General features: G+C 35.1%; 1 protein-coding gene across 2 annotated transcripts in view; it reads right to left on the bottom strand.

Annotated features, from left to right (window-relative positions):
- Positions 1 to 19,474, bottom strand: part of Cad99C (cadherin-99C) — a 269,753-nt gene that overhangs the window by 11,915 nt on the left and 238,364 nt on the right. For both annotated transcript variants that reach the window (XM_065347422.1, XM_065355009.1), the window contains exons 10-11: positions 8,308 to 8,457; positions 4,011 to 4,229 (exon numbers count right to left, since the gene is read on the bottom strand). In XM_065347422.1, the coding sequence (XP_065203494.1) occupies positions 4,011 to 4,229; positions 8,308 to 8,457 (369 nt within the window). The remainder of the gene's footprint in view (positions 1 to 4,010; positions 4,230 to 8,307; positions 8,458 to 19,474) is intronic.

Below are 19,474 nucleotides of genomic sequence, written 5' to 3'. Positions count from 1 at the left end.
CATCGATATCCTCTCGCTGTTTTCTATCTAGACCACAGTCCACAATGTCGAAGCAATAACTCAAAAATTACCCTCGGATTCGAAATCGCCATCTTTGAAAACCATGTAATCGATAAGTATATAAATCGATTTTTTAAAAAATAAAATTCAATCAAATTTTGACAAAATCATCGGAATACACTCTCTAAATTTGAAACAGTGAAATTTCACTGCTTAGCAGTCACGACATTTTGGCTTCTTAAAAACAGTAGTTTTTTACTGCAAAACAGTGAAAAATCTACCGAATGTGTCAGTAAAATAATTTTGACTGACCAATTCAGTAGATTTTCTACTGTTTTGCAGTCAAAAACTACTGCTTTTAAGAAGCCAAAATGTCGTGACTGCTAAGCAGTGAAATTTCACTGTTTCAAATTTAGAGAGCAGTCTGGCTCAAACAGACAAAAACCATTCCTATAGGGATTCACTTCAAAATTACTTCTGAATACAGCAAAAGAGCACATGAAGGGTAGTTCTAAACTCAAAATTAACACAAAATTTGAATTCAGCGCATTCGAAACCCAAATGCTCAATTTGTCACTCGTATTTCATCATTTGGTGAGCATTTCCTCCTTAATTTACCCAGTTCACCCCTCCCCATTCAACAAAGATGAAATTTGATGACCCTGAGCCAAAAATTAACGCGAGATTTGAATTCAGCACATTCGAAACCCAAGTACTTGATATGTCACTCGTATTTTTATCATTGGTGAACATTGCCCCCTGATTTACCTAGTTCCCCCTCATCCTCCCTCAACGAAGATGGAATTGGATGATTCTGAGCCAAAAATTGATACGAGATTTGAATTCAGCACATTCGAAACCCAAGTACTTGATATGTCACTTGTATTTTTATCATTGGTGAACATTGCCCCTTTGATTTACCTAGTTCCCCCTCATCCTCCCTCAACGAAGATGGAATTGGATGACCCTGAGCCAAAAATTAACACGAGATTTGAATTCAGCACATTCGAAACCCAAGTACTTGATATGTCACTCGTATTTTTATCATTGGTGAACATTGCCCCTTTGATTTACCTAGTTCCCCCTCCTCCTCCCTCAACGAAGATGGAATTGGATGATTCTGAGCCAAAAATTAGCACGAGATTTGAATTCAGCACATTCGAAACCAAAGTACTTGATATGTCACTCGTATTTTTATCAGCAGCGAACATTGTCCCCCCTGAAATACCGATTCCCCTCCCCCCCACACACGCGGCAGAGAGAGAATTTGATAGTTCTGAGTTAAAAATTGACCGTAAAATTTGAATTTAGAACATTTTAATGGTGACCCCCCCCCCAACCACCAACACCACAGGATTTGATTTACCTCTTTCACCCCTCACCACTCAACCCAGAGGGAATTTTATAATTCTGAGCTAAAAATCAACACAAAATATGAATTCAGCACATTCGACAACCTCATATTTGACGTGTCACTCCCCCTTTTTTTTTGTAAATGAACATTGCCCCCTCTATTTACCCCCCCCCCATTTCGTTCCCTTCACTCCCTCTCTAATTTAATGAAAAGTGTGTCATATTGCTCTGAGCTCAAAATTATAACAAAATTTGTGTTTAGTGCATCTAATGTCACTTGTATGAATTTTTGTCAATATTACTCCCTCTCCCTAAACTACCCCTTTTCGACTTCATGCTCCACCCATCCCCTCCATGACAAATTATTTCACTGAAAATAACATCTAAGCACACTTGAGGCAACTTTGACAGATGAAAAAAGTTTACCATTTCATAAGCTCTGATGTTTGATTCATTTCATGATGCATGATGTTGATGTTTTTTTCAAAAGGGGTGATATCATTGATCAGTTAGAGTGAGGGGAAGAGGGGGGGCGGGTGATGAGTGAAAAATGATAAAAATCCGTCATGCATATCGATTGTAATGTTTTCTAATGTGCTGATTCCAAATTTGAGGTCGATTTTGAGTTTAGATTCGATTGATTCGAGTACCATGAGTATTAAGTAAAGTAGGTAATCATAAAAATTTCCAAAAAGTTCAATTTTAAAATTGGGTTTATCCATTTTTTTAAAAACCTTTTCAAGAGCTTTCTAGTTAACGCATAAGATGATTTGACTTTATATGGACTGATTTCATCAATACAGTAAGCAAGAAAAATTCAACTCTTTTCATTCTATAAAATTTGCAATGAACACAGGTTAATTTTTTGTTCGAACTTTGAACGTTTGTCATGAAAAAAAATTACAGACACCAATTCGAAAATGTACTAAATTAAATGAGAGATCCTCAATTTCCAGCTGTCTCCCTCTCTTCCAAATTTCAACATGATTAAAATTTCAAAAAAAATCAGTAACTTTTTTTCAGTTTTATCTATTGAGTAGTCAAGATTTTACCAATAAGTACCAGCAATCCTGATTGAATTTGAAAATACCATTCAGAACTAATGAGAAAATTTTATTTTGGCGGATATTCGCCAATTACGAACATTTTCCTATAACACCCTATTTCATAAAAAGCATGAAAAGTGGATTGGGAACGCAAGAATTTCAAAGTTGACATCAGATATGGATTCAGCACCCTTTAAACCCCTATTTTTGATATGTCACATGGTATTTCATCATTTACCCCCTCCTCATCCATCCCTACCCCCACCACCCACATCCCAAAACCCATATACACATGTATTGGAAACATCCCAGAATTTCTTCAAAATAAGAATATTCGTGATCTAATCTAGAATTTTTTCATACTTAACTTGTGATAATTACTTAATTTATTGGTATTCAATTAAAGGAGATGAAAAATGTAAAAGGGGGGGGGGTGATTTTGAAAAATTGATAAAAACCGTTGATGCATATCGATTACTTGGTTTTCAAGGGTGCTGATTTCGATTCCGATATCCATTTTTGTATTCGAGCACAACTACGACGTGTATCTCAACTACAGCCAACATTTTGGCCATATTTGGAACACTTGGGACGTTGACAGTTACCAAAATGGTTAACTACATCAAAACCCAGAAGCCTGAATTTGAAAACTCGCCAGATGAGATTTTTCGACACGTTGAAAAATCGTGAAATTAATTTCGAATCATCGTTCAGATTTGACACGATGTTTGTAGCGTTCAACATCATCAGCATCAGCCCAAACTTTCGACTCCCAAGCGTGCGAGTCGGTCGTGTGAATTAAATACTATTAAATACAAAGGGCGTCACGACGACGTATTCGGGCACAATTCACACCATTTACTTACACTCACAGTCAAACACAGGCATACACTGCACATGGCATACTGCATCGGTAGCCAGTAGTCATGTGTGATTAATAACCGAGCTACCTGCAATTCCGTTACACTAACTTTCATCGTAGAATTATTTCATTTTTTTGTAGCCAAAGCGTACACGTGCTCACGTAGTAGGTACGCCAATATAATAAGCACAAAGAAGACTGCTTATCTAATTACCGCCTAAGTATTCGTATTCGCGACTTCGCGAGGCAACAAGCTGCGATGAACGTCCTGTCGTCAAAGAGTTGAATAAGTATCAACTTATTTGAACGATAATTAATTATTTTATCGACGCTAGTACCGCTTTGTATTTGTTGTAGGTACCTTTATTACCTCTCTCTCTCTATATCTAGACCTATTCGCTTCAGAAGAGGAGCATAGGAACCTAACAAAAGAGAAGAAGACACGACCACGAAACAAAGTAGCCAAGAGTTACGAGAGTAGGTATAACATGGCTGTTATTAATCAACGTCCACGTTACACGTTCTGTAATTCGATTTGTTTTCGCTTTCATTATCAAGGCCAAAGTGTATGGTACCTACAACAACTGTGTGTGACATTTGTATGTACCGTACCTTACCTACGAATGCACCATGATTTATAGCAGACGAAAGGAAATGCTCGAACGAACCACGAGGAATGACCGAAACAGTAGAAAACGCTGAGTCATCAGTACACGTAGGAGTAATAATATGTAGTTTGTGTATCTCACCTTAACGCTAATATCGAATTTTTTCACTTGGGATACATCGACTGGTCTGATCTGTCTGACAGCTCCGGTGTTGGGGTTAATCTCGAAATAATTTCTAAACGTGGATGGCGAGCCGCTGGCGAAGCTGTATGCAATGGGGGCATTCAACGAGTCCATATCAATGGCTTGGATCTTCTCTGGAGTAATGGACAGTACTCCGGATAGAGTTCCGCTGTACACCTGCGTTAAGAATTCAAAAAATTAAACATACTACCTATGTGCTTTATCAACGAAAATAAATAATGATACATCCCCTTTATTCGACTTTGAGTGCTCGATGTTCTAATGGGATTTCAAACGCTGGTTTGAAAAATAATGAATATGCAGTTGCAGAAGTTGCAGTCATTTCACTGCGGAGAGTTGATTAATTTGACCTTCGAATCCGAAAATATGCTAACAAATTCGAGTGTAAAAATAAGCAGGTAATATTGAATTTTGAAACTAAAGACGCTTTCTTTTGCTTCCTACCAACCTTCTCCCACTAATTGTAAGATACAAAATTCTTCTAAAACTGATTTTTTGCAAGACTTTATTAGTTTGAACTCAATTTTTCAACGTAAAATGAAACAAATTTTTCCTGCATGAAAATCAACTGTAGTATGAACTTCATGAGAGGAGGGAGGAGTACCCGGTGTTCGTACCCGGTGTTCACAATTAAAGCTTGCTGAGAAAATAATAAGTAATTTTAATTTCTGCTTTAATATTACATTCCTGGGTTTTGAATTGAAGTTCTCATAGGACTAGGAGGCCGCATTTTAAATTTTTGAGCTGAATGGTGATCAAAAATTAAATCAGAGAGTCTTCTCAGAAACCCATAATCTGATACTAATATTCAACTTTTTGTAAATTTTGCACTTGGGGTTTCCTACAGAAGCCCATTAAATTTTTAAAAATTAAATGGCATTCAAAAATTAAATTAGCCCCCACCCTTAAAAATCCACATTTAATACCAACCACTAATATTCATTGACGTTTTTTTGTTTTTTGTTTTTTTTTAATGTTTGACTAGTCTTTTTCTCCAGGAGCCATTTTGGATTTTTGGATCGAAGGTAATTCAAAATAATAATCAACGTCCTCAAAAACGCAAATTTCAATTCAAATTACAGCATTTTTGGAAATTTTTTGTTTGGTTTCTCTTCCTTGAGGGCCCAATATGGATTTCTGCGTCAGATGGTTCTCCATAAATACCAATTTTTCCTAAAAAATGTAGTCTAAATATCAAATTTCGAATGAATTTTCAAAATATTTTCATTTTGAGTACCTACGAGTACTTAGATACTTAAGATCCGTGAAATTTCTCATTTTTTGCCCCAAAGAACTCGATTTATAAATTTTAAATTTGTATTCAGCGATTTAAACTGTTCCAAAATATAGACACTTTTTTGCAATTATTTCGCTCATTTATCAAAATTCGATTTTTTTGAGCAAATGTTTAAAATTTTGCTGAATCAGGCATCGTGAAAAAAGTGAAAACTAAGTCGGTTGAATGGTCCCGTGCCCAGGGCGGAAAATGCCATCGAAATAATCACAGGTTGGTTCGACCACTTTTCCTGAAATTTCAAAATCGTTCTTGAAAGTCAAGAAAATTGAAAGAAGATTTGAAAATTGATGGCATTCGAATTTTTGACATTAATTAGGACTTTTTGAATTTAGGCAAAAAAATAATTTTTTGGGGATTTTTGTAAGAAAACGGATTCTTTTTCAGCAATCTTAGAACAAACAGGACTATTCAATTTCAGAAAGCTAAAAGTAAAGATTAATTCTTCTCACATGTTTTGGCAAGAACACAGGAATTTTTCAGTAATTTTGGCAAAAATTAAGACTTTTTGGCCATTTTGAGAAAAATAAAAACTTTTTGATAATTTTGGAAAAATGTGACTTGAAACTCAATTTTAGTAAGAATTGTGACTTTTTTTTGACAATTTTACCATGAATTGGAGGTTTACAACAATTTTGATAAAAATGATCTAAAATTTTTTACGAAAAACGAGGCAATTTTTGCTTTTAAAAAAAAGGTGAATTCTTTGGTAATTTTTGGAAAAATAAGTATTGGATTTTTTCAGGCAATTTGAGTAAAAACATTGATTATTTTGAATTTTTGCCAAAAAATTGTATATTTTTCGGTAATTTTGGCAAATGACTTCTACTAGACGATTTTGAAAAAAAAAAGGGATTTGTGGGCAGCAAAGACAAACAACAAGATTTTTGAAATCAATTTTGACAAAAAAAATGGACCTTTATTCAGTCAATTTTGGCAAACCATCGGACTTCTTGGGCAGACAAGTCAATTGAGGAGCTTGGAATCAAAACTCACTTTTGCCATCGGACAAAGTTTCGAGAAAATCGACAATAACTGATTTCGCCTAGTGCGTTGATGAAAAAAACGTCGCAAAGTGTGTCGAGCTCTTGAGTAAGACTACTAAATAGGATTCCATGAGAAAATTTTTTTTTTCAAGTTGCCATATCGTTGCAGTATGGCTTTCAAGTTTGGCAAAAGTGAGTTTTGATTCCAAGGTGGGGTAATTTTACTTTCTTTTGCAAATATATCGAAAAATAAGCCTCCTAGAAGAAAACTAACGACATTATGTCGATTGGAAATTTAATTCTCTACAATTTTCCTCGATTTAATTTTTCTGTAGAATGCTTCGTTCCGTCTCCAGACAGCTTTAAAAGTTTTGAGCGCTGAATTTTTCCAAAAACTATACTTTTTTTTGCAAATATATAGAAAACTAAGCACCCTAGAAAAAAACTAACGACATTATGTCGATTGGAAATTTAATTCTCTACAATTTTTCTCGACTTCATTTTTCTGTAGAGTATTTTGTTCCGCCTCCAGAGAGCTTTAAAAGTTTTGAGCGCTCAATACATCCAATTTTTTACATCCTCAGTTGCATAACTTCCAAATTCAAAACTAGCATTTTCGCTATTTTCACTATCAGAAAAGTCTTCCGAAGTTGCAATTGAATCATTTTGGCTTTGTAGACTGCCATGCGACCTTGAAAATACAGTTTTTTTTATAGCTTGGAGTCAAAACTCACTTTTGCCAATGGCAAAAGTGAGTTTTGACTCCAAGGGCACTTTTTAACACGAAATTATGAAGAACTGAGGCCGAATTCGGAAAAATGGATTCTGTAGGGTGATAGAGAAATTGAAGAAGTATCCGAATCCGCAAAAAAACGCATATCGATTTTTGGTGTCAAAAGTGAGTTTTGATTCCAAGCTCCTCAATTAAAAGCAGGAATTTTTGAATGTGTTGGCAAAAAAAACAGCTCTTTCTGGACTATTCTGAGAAAAAGCAGAAAAAAAGGAGGACAGTAGGGTACTTGAGCAGAAAATAGGAAAAAAATAGGGAAAGCCGGATCAGCAGGACTGTTAAACACCCTGAGGTACTACCAAATATCCAAAATTGCTCATTTTCAGCCATGGTACTCCAAGATTACCCCTAAAATCTATAACCCAAATCAAAATACAGCCATAAAAAAGGTAATAGGAAGAATTTGAGTAAAATGTTTCGATTCAAGTTTTGATTTCTTTTGGAATCCTCGAGTATGTATACCACAAAAAACAGCTTTTTAGGTCAATTTGGTGACATTTTGATTTTTTTCTCATTTTTAGCCTTAATTTTATTTTTAAAAATTCATCAAAAATTGAAATTTTGGCTGACGACATATTTTTGTAATACGTTTTCAATCTTGATCTAAAAGTGTGAAATCCTATGTTTGGCGATCTATCATACGGGTTCTTTCTAAAATTCTCTCATTAAATTGAAAATGAGTTAATCACAAAAAAATTGGCACCACTGCGTTCCAAAATGTTTTCCCAGTTTCAGATATAAATGTTTGGATAGAAAAGCATTTTTAAAATACAAATTTACCCAAAAATCAGCGATTTGAAAATTTTCAACCACTCAGTAGAATCCTAAAAGTGGTCTTGGATTTTGATGGCAATGATCTAACTCTAAGTCGACGCATTAACTCCAATACCATCTACGAGTATTATGTAGAACATAGACCACTTTCCCAAAAACAGGTTGGGCAAGGGCTACAGGCAAAAATCCACAATTTTTTCGAAAATGCCCGCTCTTCGATGACTTATATCTCCATTCCAGGTGCATCCCCAAAGCAAAACTTTTCTCTGAATAATTTTCCATTCAAAATGAAGATCTCTCCTATGAATTTGATCAAAATCCTCTTACATTTTTTTTTTCGCGATCCACCCCAATTTACCAAATTAAATGTACATGAGTGTAATTTCTTACCGTGGCAAAATATTGTGGATTAACGCAAGCTCCATCTTGCAAGGAGCAGCCTTGATACACGAACGATGGATTTTGGTCATCGTCGTCTTTAATGTTGAACGTTAACGTGGTTGTCGAAGACAATCGATCAGCTTGATTTCGTGCTCGATCCTGTAAAAAGAAAATCCCATTAGCGTTCTTGACCCGTTTAAATTGATATAGACGGTATGTACCCCTCTACCTATACGACATATACCTACCTACAATAAATAATGTAATTTATATAGGTAGGTAAGTATACTATAATACATTATAACACACAGGTATGTGCATTACATATATGCTCGAACGAAGGAACGAAATTTTTTTTCGTATATATCGTGAAAACTTTAAACACGACGCGAAGCCTTCACACTATAAATATATTATAATGCTAATGACGGTAATTAACCACATGCCTTCGTACAGCGCCACCGCCCTGCTCCCTTCATGCCCTTCAGCTTCGGATGTTACAAATTCGGCGATAATTATCGAAACGCGTTAATATTCGTGTCTACACATACACAGGTATACAAATTAACATCGTTTTTAAAACCATCATCATTCAGCTTCATCACTTTTTGGCTTAAATAAATAAGCTGTTTTATCCTTCCAAATTCAGTCAATTGGAAAAAAAAACGCGAATACTCAACTACATATTATAGGATGGTATATTTTTAAGCCACCGAGCTATGCAACTAAAAAAAAATCCTCAACTATATCATTCCATTTGTAATTGTTTTTTACACTAATTTAAATTCAGATTTAGTTGAAAAAAAAACCTTCGCCAGTTCTAAGGTCGGGCAATATAATATTGTACCAGTTTAAATGTACAAAACTATTGTTGAGTGTTTCCCCCCTCTCATTATTGTGATATACGGCTACTCGTATATTTTAAGCAATACCATATTTTTCCGTAGAAATAATTCCTCAGTTGCCTTGTGATGGACATTGTCAATTCACTCGGTGTAGTTTTAATGCAAATTACCAATTTCGAGCGACCCGAGACCCGACGCCACCACGTCCAGCACTCGTATATTTTTTCAAGGCTTCGAAATAAGTTTTTATCAACCGGCTAACGCGGGCAAGGCCGCGTCAAATGCCTCCCTCCCCCGCTCCCGCCGTCTCGGATCATTTATCATTTTTGGCTTTCCAGTTTGAGAAAGAGTTGGGTGAAATCGGAAATCGCATTCAAAGCATTATTCGGATGCTAATGAGTACATTGTAATATTTCAGATCGATCGGTTCGATTAAACAAAAGTGATCTTACTTTGGATAACACGTCGATGTTTCCTCATTACTGGCACTTTTTCTTGCCTCATACCTCCTTCATTTTCCCTGCATTACAATTTTATAAATTGAATGTAGAAAAATAGTTCTTAAAAATGGCTCAAATTGTAAGAAAAATTAGCACAATTTGAGTGAAAATCATAAAAAATGAATCAATAAATGATATGAAAAGTAGGTACCTACTACCTACGTATAAATTGATTCATTTCTCAATGAAATGTTCATAAGAGTATCAATTCATTTAAGGGAATTATTCATCAACAGATTGGTTAATTTTTTGAAAAAACCATTCGCTGATTAGCGTACAAATAGATTCATTTTTAGCGAATCATTCGCCAACGAATTGATTATTTCATCAACTTACGAATCAATTCGTTTGGGAAGGAGCACGAAGAAGCCACTTATACCGACAAATCAATTCGTTTGCGGTTCGCGAATGATTAACAAAAAAATTATTCAATTCGTTCGCGAATGATTCATCAGATTCACTAAAAAATTAATCAAATAAATCGATTCGTTCGCGAATGATTCACTACAAAATTGTTCAATTCGTTCGCAAATGATTCACTACAAAATTGTTCAATTCGTTCGCGAATGATTCAATACAAAATTGTTCAATTCGTTCGCGAATGATTCACTACAAAATTGTTCAATTCGTTCGCGAATGATTCACTACAAAATTGTTCAATTCGTTCGCGAATGATTCACTACAAAATTATTCAATTCGTTCGCGAATGATTTACCAGATTCGCCAAAAATTAATCAAATTAGTCGACTCGTTCGCGAACGAATCACTTATACGAATCAATTCGTTCGCGAATGATTCATCAGATTCACTAAAAAATTAATCAAATAAATCGATTCGTTCGCGAATGATTCACTACAAAATTGTTCAATTCGTTCGCGAATGATTCACTACAAAATTGTTCAATTTGTTCGCGAATGATTCACCAGATTCGCCAAAAATATAATCAAATTGGTCGATTCGTTCGCGAACGAGTCACTTATACGAATCAATTCGTTCGTGAATGATTTATCAGATTCACTAAAAATTAATTAAATAAATCGATTCGTTTGCGAATGATTCACTACAAAATTGTTCAATTCGTTCGCGAATGATTCATTAAAAAATTATTCAATTCGTTCGCGAATGATTCACCAGATTCACCAAAAATTAATTAAATAAATCGATTTGTTCGCGAACGAGTCACTCATACGAATCAATTCGTTCACGAATTATCCACCCAAAAATTATTGAATTCGTTCGCGAATGATTCATCAAAAATTATTCAATTTGGTCCCGAATGATTTATTAAAAAATTATTCAATTCGTTCGCGAATGATTCACTAAAAAATTATTCAATTCGTTCACGAATGATTCACCAACAATTAATCAATTCGTTCGTGAATGAATCACTAAAAATTGATCATTTCGTTCACGAATGATTCATTTAGAAATCAATCAATTTGTTCAATTGATTCATCGACAACTATTCAATTCATTCGCGAACTATCCACCCAAAAATTATTGAATTCGTTCGCGAAATCAATCAATTTATTTAATCACCAATCGTTCGTAAATGATTCGATTCCATCGTAAGAGATCAATTGTTATGCAAATGTTTCATAAAAAGTGAATCAATTCGTTTGTAAAAGACTTTTATTTGAAGAAAAAGTCGGTCTTTGCATGATTGTTTTTTCAATTCAGAGTTATTTTCAGCCATGCACTTTCACAATGTTTTGAATCATTGTATAATAATTAAATTTTTTTGAGTTTTTGAATTTGTTCCCTTGATTTTTGAACAAGTACATATTTAAACATTTCAAAAATATTTTATGAGATTTACGATCATTTTTACTGAAAATGAAACCAAATTTCATCGATTTTCCAAACTTTACCTATGGGATTTATATTAATGATATTTTTGTCATTTTTCACTCCATTTGCACCAATTTTTATGACTTGAACAATTTGTACCAAATTTCAACAGTTTGAGGATTTTTTGAGAAATTTTAGTTGGATTTTAAGGACTTTAAATACCTTTTCCGTCATGTTTTAGAAACTTTAGTACTTTGAGCAAATTTCATTATTTTTGAGGATTTTTTGATCAATTTTAATGATTTTTCACGCCATCTACAATACCAACAGGTAATTTTTCACCATTTTTATAACATTCTTGCTAAATTTGAATTCTATTTCAACATTTTTTACAGCTTTTGAAACAATTGCCTAAAATTCAATAATTTTTGTAACTTTTTTAACAGTATTTATGCAATTTAATCTAATCCTCTTCGATCAATTTAGCCCAAATTGTTGAAAAAGGTTTTGAAATTGAGCGTCTTAGCAATAGAAGAGACTAGGAGGAGGAAGATTTTGAGATTTTCACACCAAAGACACCGAATTCGAACGTAGAACCACTTCTGAACCCTATTCCGAAGCAACCACTCCCTCACCAAGTCACCAAACTACCCTGCTAAGAGGCAATACCTTCACCATTTCTCTAGTGAAATCTCATCAAGAAAACCGTCGCTCGTTTAAGCGTCGACCTCGTCTTGATTATGTCATTAAGCCAAGCCGGCGGTATCGCCTGCTCGGACTCAATTTTGGGTAATTTCCAAACAATCGCAATCACACAGAGTATGAGAAACCGGTTCAAACATAAATACCTTCTACCTATTTAACGTCTTTGTTATTAAGACTCAACAAATACCTAGTTCAAGAGTCGAGTCAAAACACCACTCGAAGTAATTTCCAGCGTTTTATAGCTATACTTATATACGCGACCGTTGGTAATATTTTTCCAAAACAACCTGGCCATTCTCACTCGTTTTCTCATCTCACGTTTTTCTTCTCCTCCAGATCCACGTTCACCTTCACATGTAGGTACTTATTTATAATGTATTTGTATACTCGAGTAGGTACTTTTCACTTAATTCGATAATAGCTTCCGTATATTATCATGCTTTGCCTTGTCAACGGCTAATTATGGTTTCGACAATTTGCATACCACGTATGTACATTGTACTCGTACATAGATTGATATTGAAGCGAATACACGAGAAAGAGAACCGAAAACATTGGACAGATGAGTGAAAAAATTGAATCAATGTATCGACATCGACGACGACGATGTAGACGGCTTGGCACGTTATCTCATCGTACTCGTAGTCGCTATGAGTTTCAAAGACATAGAAAGGTTCTTCTTAATGAATCATGAAGCGTTACTGATGTTACAAAAGATTTGCCTCGTAATTCTCTCTCATATTTATTGGGTACCGAGAAATGAGTTTTTTTTTCTTCATTCTTATATACGTAGACCTACCTCATAAGTAGGTATACCTAACTTACGAGAACACATTACATATATATTTTTTTTCAATCTATCTCCAAATACTGCCGATTGTATGGTCCATACTCGAATAGGTTGGTAGGTAAAGGTACTCGTACATAGATTACATATGTACAAAGTATACCTATCTACTCGTAGTACATCGAAGACCTCGTAACGGTTATTTAATAAAATTGCTAAGGGAAAGAAGGGTGGTGGCGTTATGTAACTAGGTGTAGATAAATTTTCGTCGATTGGAAAGTTCATCGGGAGAAGGTCATCGTAATACGATAACCTGGATTTTCTCGATAGGTAGCTTAAACTTTTCGTTCAACTGATTGAAAAATTGTTCACATACGCATGAAGTACCAGGAAAACAAGAGCAATGCCCGATAGACGAGGAAAATGGATATTATTTAGGTATTTAAACTAAATAGCAAAATTTTCAAAGACCACTAGTCGCATCAAAATTGTTCCAAGTCATCCCTCATCTGATTTGGGAAGTCCGAAAATCTGAATCAGTGGTTGGAAAAATTTCAAAAATTTTTTGATACAAAAAAAGGAAAACAAATTTTACAGCAACACTGATTCAGAAAAAATTTCGACATCCCCCTACCACTCCCCGAAAATAGCAGGTCCAATCACAATCGGAGACATTTAAAAAAATTCTTAATTTGCTCAAATTTCCTCATTTTTTATGAATTTTTAGATAGTTTAATTCATATAAATTCTGAATCAACAGTATAGAAAATAGCCCCCCCCTCAAAAAAAATGACAGCAATTCTTAAAGATTTCATTTTTCTTGATTGTCTACTTGTCTAGTAGTCTAGCTATTTTTCTCGATATTTTTGTGTTCATTTTTCAGCTTATTTCTCCGAGTTTTTTGTCAGTGAAATTCTGGATCATCGATCTAAAAACGTTACCCTCCCACTCTGCTCTGCTCTGCTACTCCCAAAAAACTTATACCAACAATTCAACTTTTGAGATTTTATTATTTTTCTTGTTTTTTTTTTTCTTTTTTTCCCCAGCTAATTTTCCCAGGTTTCAGGCAGAATGAAGTATTTTGAATCCAGTCCCAGAATAAACCCCCCTTCCTTCCTCCAAAAAGAATATACATTTTTCATGATTACCTACTCCATCGTATCCAGATTTTTTCCAGTTTTCAAGCAGCTTAAATTTGGAATCACAAATTGGAAAAATTACACCTATCCTCTCCCCTTCCCCCGCCATAAAAATTATGGCAATTTTTCAGACAATATAAATTATCAATCACCAGTCTAAAAAAATTCCCCCCCACCCTCTTCTCTTCTGCCAGCTCTTGAAAAAATGAAATAAAATAACTATAACAATCTTCAAGATTTTTTTTTGATTGGTCTCAATTTTTCAGTTATTTTGAAATATGGATATATATTTTTTGTGCCGGGGCTCTTTCAGAAATTTGCGTCATGCTGACAATTAAGAACTTGGAAACAAAATTCAATCGATTTTTTGACATTATGCCAGACTTTTCAAAATTTGGAAGAAAATCAATTGACTTTTAGAAACGCAGACTTTTTGAAAACTTGGAAAATAAAAAGGTAGGTATTTAGGAAGTGATTTAGTGTTGACTTCCTCACATAATGCCGGGATTGATAAACTTAATCAATCTCTGGGAAAAAACTGTTGAATTGCCGATTTTATGTTTCCGACTTTTAAAATCTTGAAGGGAAAAATCATGTTGATTTTCAGATAAATATCACAGATGGGGGAGAGGGAGGAGGAGGGGGATCAATGAATCGCCAAAACTATTTTATCATTTTCACCTATTAAATTTTCAAAGAAGACGTTCTGATATTTTTTCAGATTTTTTCTTAAATTTGGAATTCGGATTTGAAACTTTCCTCGGAGATCGAGGAGACTTTACACCCATTTTTTTCAGTTTTCAGGCAGGATGAAGCACGTTTTTGGAATAATGAAAAAAATAAAATTTTATCTCCTCACACCCCCCTCACCCCAAAAAACTAATATCAATTTTTCATGATCCTCTTGTCGTGATTTTCAGCAGTGATGGCAAAACTATTACATTTCAGTTTTAGGTTTCAGTTTTTAGTTTCGGTTCTGCTCATTTCAGTTTAAATTTTAGCTTCAATTTCTTCATTTCAGTTTTTTTTTTTTCAATTTCAGTCCTATAGTTTCTCTCATTTTTTATTTGTAACATTTTGGGTGGAAATAGAAAAAAATTTAATATTCTAGTTTGAGTTTTTAGTTTTACTCATTTCAGTTTCAGTTTTAGAGACATTTTTTCCATTTCAGTGTCGGTTTCAGTTTTATACATCATTGATTTTCAGCTAATTTTCATCAAGTTCTCAAGTTCTATTAATTGTGATTCGTCAACCTGAAAAAACTACATCCCTGCTCTCAAAGAATAATAGTACCTAACGTTTCAAAATTTTCTGATTTTTTCCACAATTTTGCCAAGTTTTTTCAGTTTTTTTTTCAAGTATTAAAATTTTAAATGCTTTAGTACGATTTTTTTTCTTTTCTTATGAAACGAGCTAATTTTTTGGTAAAATTTGGACAATTTTTGAGTAATGAACTTTTAGCAAAACAGTGAAAAGCAACTCAAGTCACCTCAAAGAAAAATAAAAAACAATGTAACCAAGGTTGAATGAAGGAAACAAATAATAAAAAATGAATCCTCAATTCAATTCTTGGATTTTTTCAAATTTTTGAGATAAGAATCTGGAAATCGATTTCTATACTTGGATCGACTCTCCGACATGAATCGAATACAACACCTTTAAAATAATACTAGAGCTTTTGCCAAAAGTTGATACTGCTCCAGTATTTTGAAATCACCCCAAAAGATGCTGTAGTGAACTTTTGCAGCTGAAATACTTCGACAACTAAAAATTAGGTCTCACGGTTTGGGTGGTCATGCTTTTTATATGGCCCAAATTGCAGTTCGATCGATATTAACGGGTTGTAAAGATTTCATTATAAGTAACTACCCCCTCCCTACCCTTTTTTCTAAAAAAGCTTTCTCTTTATTTGCACAAAATTAAGAAAAACATTAAAACTAGATAACATTTTGTACAGCACTTTCAAAAAAAAAAAAAAAATGAGTATAAGATGAAAAAATATTTTCAGTAAAAATACTCCCATCAAAACTTCTTTTCCAGAAAAATTTACAAAATTTTCCCCCTCGAAAATGAGGATTTTGTAACAATGGGATCTTTTAATGAGAGAGGGAGGGAAAGGGGGTAAAATAATAATTTTTACAGCTAGAATTTTCAGTATTTTTTTTTTTTTAAGTTTTGTAGCAGTTCTCTTTCAATTTCAAACTAAAGATTATGATAATAGAAATTTTTAAATGGTGAGATGAAAAAAACCAGATGCCATTTCAAGGGTGTGAACAAAAAGTCAAGGAGAGACGATTCTACCTCCCCTCACCTCTCGCTAACTCGTCACTGATCTAACTTATCGAATTCCAAATTTTTAGCTTTTAGAAATAATTGTGAGTTTAAACCATAATATTTTCAATATCCGCTCACTCTATTCCAAAATCAACTTGCCCATGCAGCCATCTCAGCTACCGAGTTTCAGGGCTTTCATCTCGTCACATTTGGTAAAACCAACAATGAACCGATGATATTATGGACCATGCAAGTTGACGACAAAGGTGTCAGATATTATATAGGCACAAGGCACAATAGATGATTGTTCGGGTCAATTAATATCTATCGATACCGCCTCGAGCTGCTGGAGCAATTGTGTGTTTTCAAACAAAGTCTCATATAGTTAGATCCTTAGATCTAGGGCTACTTATGTATACGAAATCAATTTACCATACACATTATTTTTCCTTTTAATTTCAACCAGAGTCGAGAGGTTCGCGGTTATAAGATGAAAAAAAAATGACAGCAGGGAAATCACGCCGCAGATTATGATTTTATAACAACGTCGTCATTTTACAGGTACCTACGACCACCAATCGATCTTTGACTAGATAATTAACAACTCTGGTAACCGAATGAATTACGTAAAAGAAAAGAAAAGAAAAAAAAACACACAGAAAAATCACACCGGAGTGTTGATGTAAAACAAAACGTAGAACGTAGGTTGAATTTCATGCGGTTACCGGTAAAACGTGGGTACAAAAAGGTGAAATGAATCATAAACACGTCATGTACCAGTATACCTATAGCCGGTTCAAATTGATAGATTTTGAAACAAACCTAGATGGAGATCTGATTTTCCCCCAATACCACATCAAAATGGACCCTCGCCTTCACAAACTCAAAATGCAACACTCACCGGCCAATATCGATTATTACCGTATCGACCATCATACGGTATCCTCTGCTGAGCCCGGATAAATCCAAAGTTTACCAAGATACTCAAACAAACGATGCTCCTGGAGATGCCGAAAAATACCACCATTTCGTCGCCGATTCCAGGCTTCGCACATATTATCACTATACACTGCAACTACACTAAACTCGCGTTATAAAATTTCCAAAATTTAATCTTCAACAACGATTCAAATCGGCTTCAAAATTCAAATTCGAAAAAAAAGTACTCATTTAGAAAAGCCAGACCGCGAACTCGAACTGGATTTGAAAAAATCGTACAAAACCGACGAACAGAAACAGAACCGGCTCCGGATCTACTGCGCTGTGAGTGTGTATCTCGGATCACTCGAAGCGTATTACTAACGTCGTTCGAAGCAGTTCGAATATACTACCTGAACTACATTATGAAAAAAAAAATAGGTTCATCGACGCGCGAGAGGCTTCCCCACGGCTCATGGTGCGCTCATACACCTGTATGCGAGCAGTATATCCATCGTATACCTGTAATACTGCTGCCTATGAACCATTATTATTATTCATTGTTACATGGTTAGATTTTTTTCAGTGATACCAAGACTACGGCGACGTATGGCGCTTAGACTACCATTTTCACGCGACAGACTCATTCTCATTCACGTGCGTACACAATGACCCGATTTTTCCCCCAGATAATCTCTCACCGGTGATCTGAATTTTGGTTAATTTTCTCCCTAATGAACGAGGACGAAGAGGAAGAGGAGGATAGATACAGGTATTGTTGACAAAATCAACTGTTGTACTGTATACGTATTGATCGCAGACTCACAGAGTGCTACAAAGAGACGAGTTTCGGGCGTTGCTGATTTCGAGCTGCAATGATCGAAATTACAAACCATGTGTTTCCGACTACAACTACAGATCATGTCGCAGGGGAATAGATTGCTAGGTAGGCAGAACGTACAACATCCAAATTAATGGTTATGAAAAAATTCCAACTCAAATGACGCTTCCCGCAAGACCCTACAATTTGTAGTTCATCATACAGGGAGAGAGATTGGAGAAGCGTCATCGTGCCAATTTCAATATCCAACTGCAACTTGGAACGCCGGCGCGACGATTCTGAATCGAATATCGCGCCATCGTCGTATCACACATGTCGGGCCATTTACTCGACTCGTATTCTAGATCGATAAATTTCCCATCAACTGGCACAAGGTCGAACCGAATCGAAATGTTTGTATTTGTACGTAATGTAGTGTGTACTACGAAATCGAAAGTTGACAAACTTTTTTTTACGTCGCTGAGCGTGAGCGCTGACAACCAAAATAAAAATGGCGAAAAAACCATCTGGTGATTTGTCAGCATCATGTACCGATGGGCAAGTTTCATTTTCACTTTTCAGGTACATTTCCTTTCGCTGTGTGGGATCGAAATCGACGAGAAAGAGGAGATACGTGAATGATGGAAATATGAGAAGACGATTTTTCGACATTTTTCGCGATAAGAATGCGACGAGATGGTTTACGAGATATGTACGATGGCTGTGTCCTCGAATACGCGCGTATCACGCGATTATCACGCGATAGATGAGTCTATATAGTAGATGATAAATGCAAATTTAACGTGTCGACGCCCTTGAAAAAAGAGTAGATCGATACGCGAGAAGGTTTTTCATCGATTTTTCCTCAAATGAACTGTCATTCTCCCCTCACAGGTGGATTTTTACGGATTTTTTTCAGCGATGGCGTGACTAAAAATCAAAGGCGATCATCTTCTTGAGCTTAATTTTACCCTAAGTAGTTTCCTGGATGACTCACGATCAGAGTCAGAACAGTCTAATTTTTCCATGTTGGAAAAAACGGGGATGGGTGAAGATGGGAAATCAGAAAGAGAGCCCCTTTTCAAATCGATGAGCATTCTCACAAAGTCGCGGAGGGTTCAAAAAGGCACATCCGGAGCTGCTTGAACAACCATGACACGTTTTTGGCCTCTTGAAGTCAATAAAGATGGATTCGAGTGATCAGAAAAGTTTGGAAATCACCCAAATATAAATGTCAAAATTTTATTGAATCAAAATTGGAAAGTTTCCTACGAATTTGGACGCAGGCAAAATCTCGAGTCTCTTCGAAAAATCAGTAAAATTGATATTAAATTGGCTGAACCCCCCCCCCCCTACCGATAAAAATTTGATAAAGGCTCATTAAATTCAGCTTAAAC

Source organism: Planococcus citri, chromosome 1 (assembly GCF_950023065.1).
Source record: "Planococcus citri chromosome 1, ihPlaCitr1.1, whole genome shotgun sequence".
NCBI lineage: Eukaryota > Metazoa > Arthropoda > Insecta > Hemiptera > Pseudococcidae > Planococcus > Planococcus citri.
This window is presented reverse-complemented; position numbering and strand designations above follow the sequence as displayed.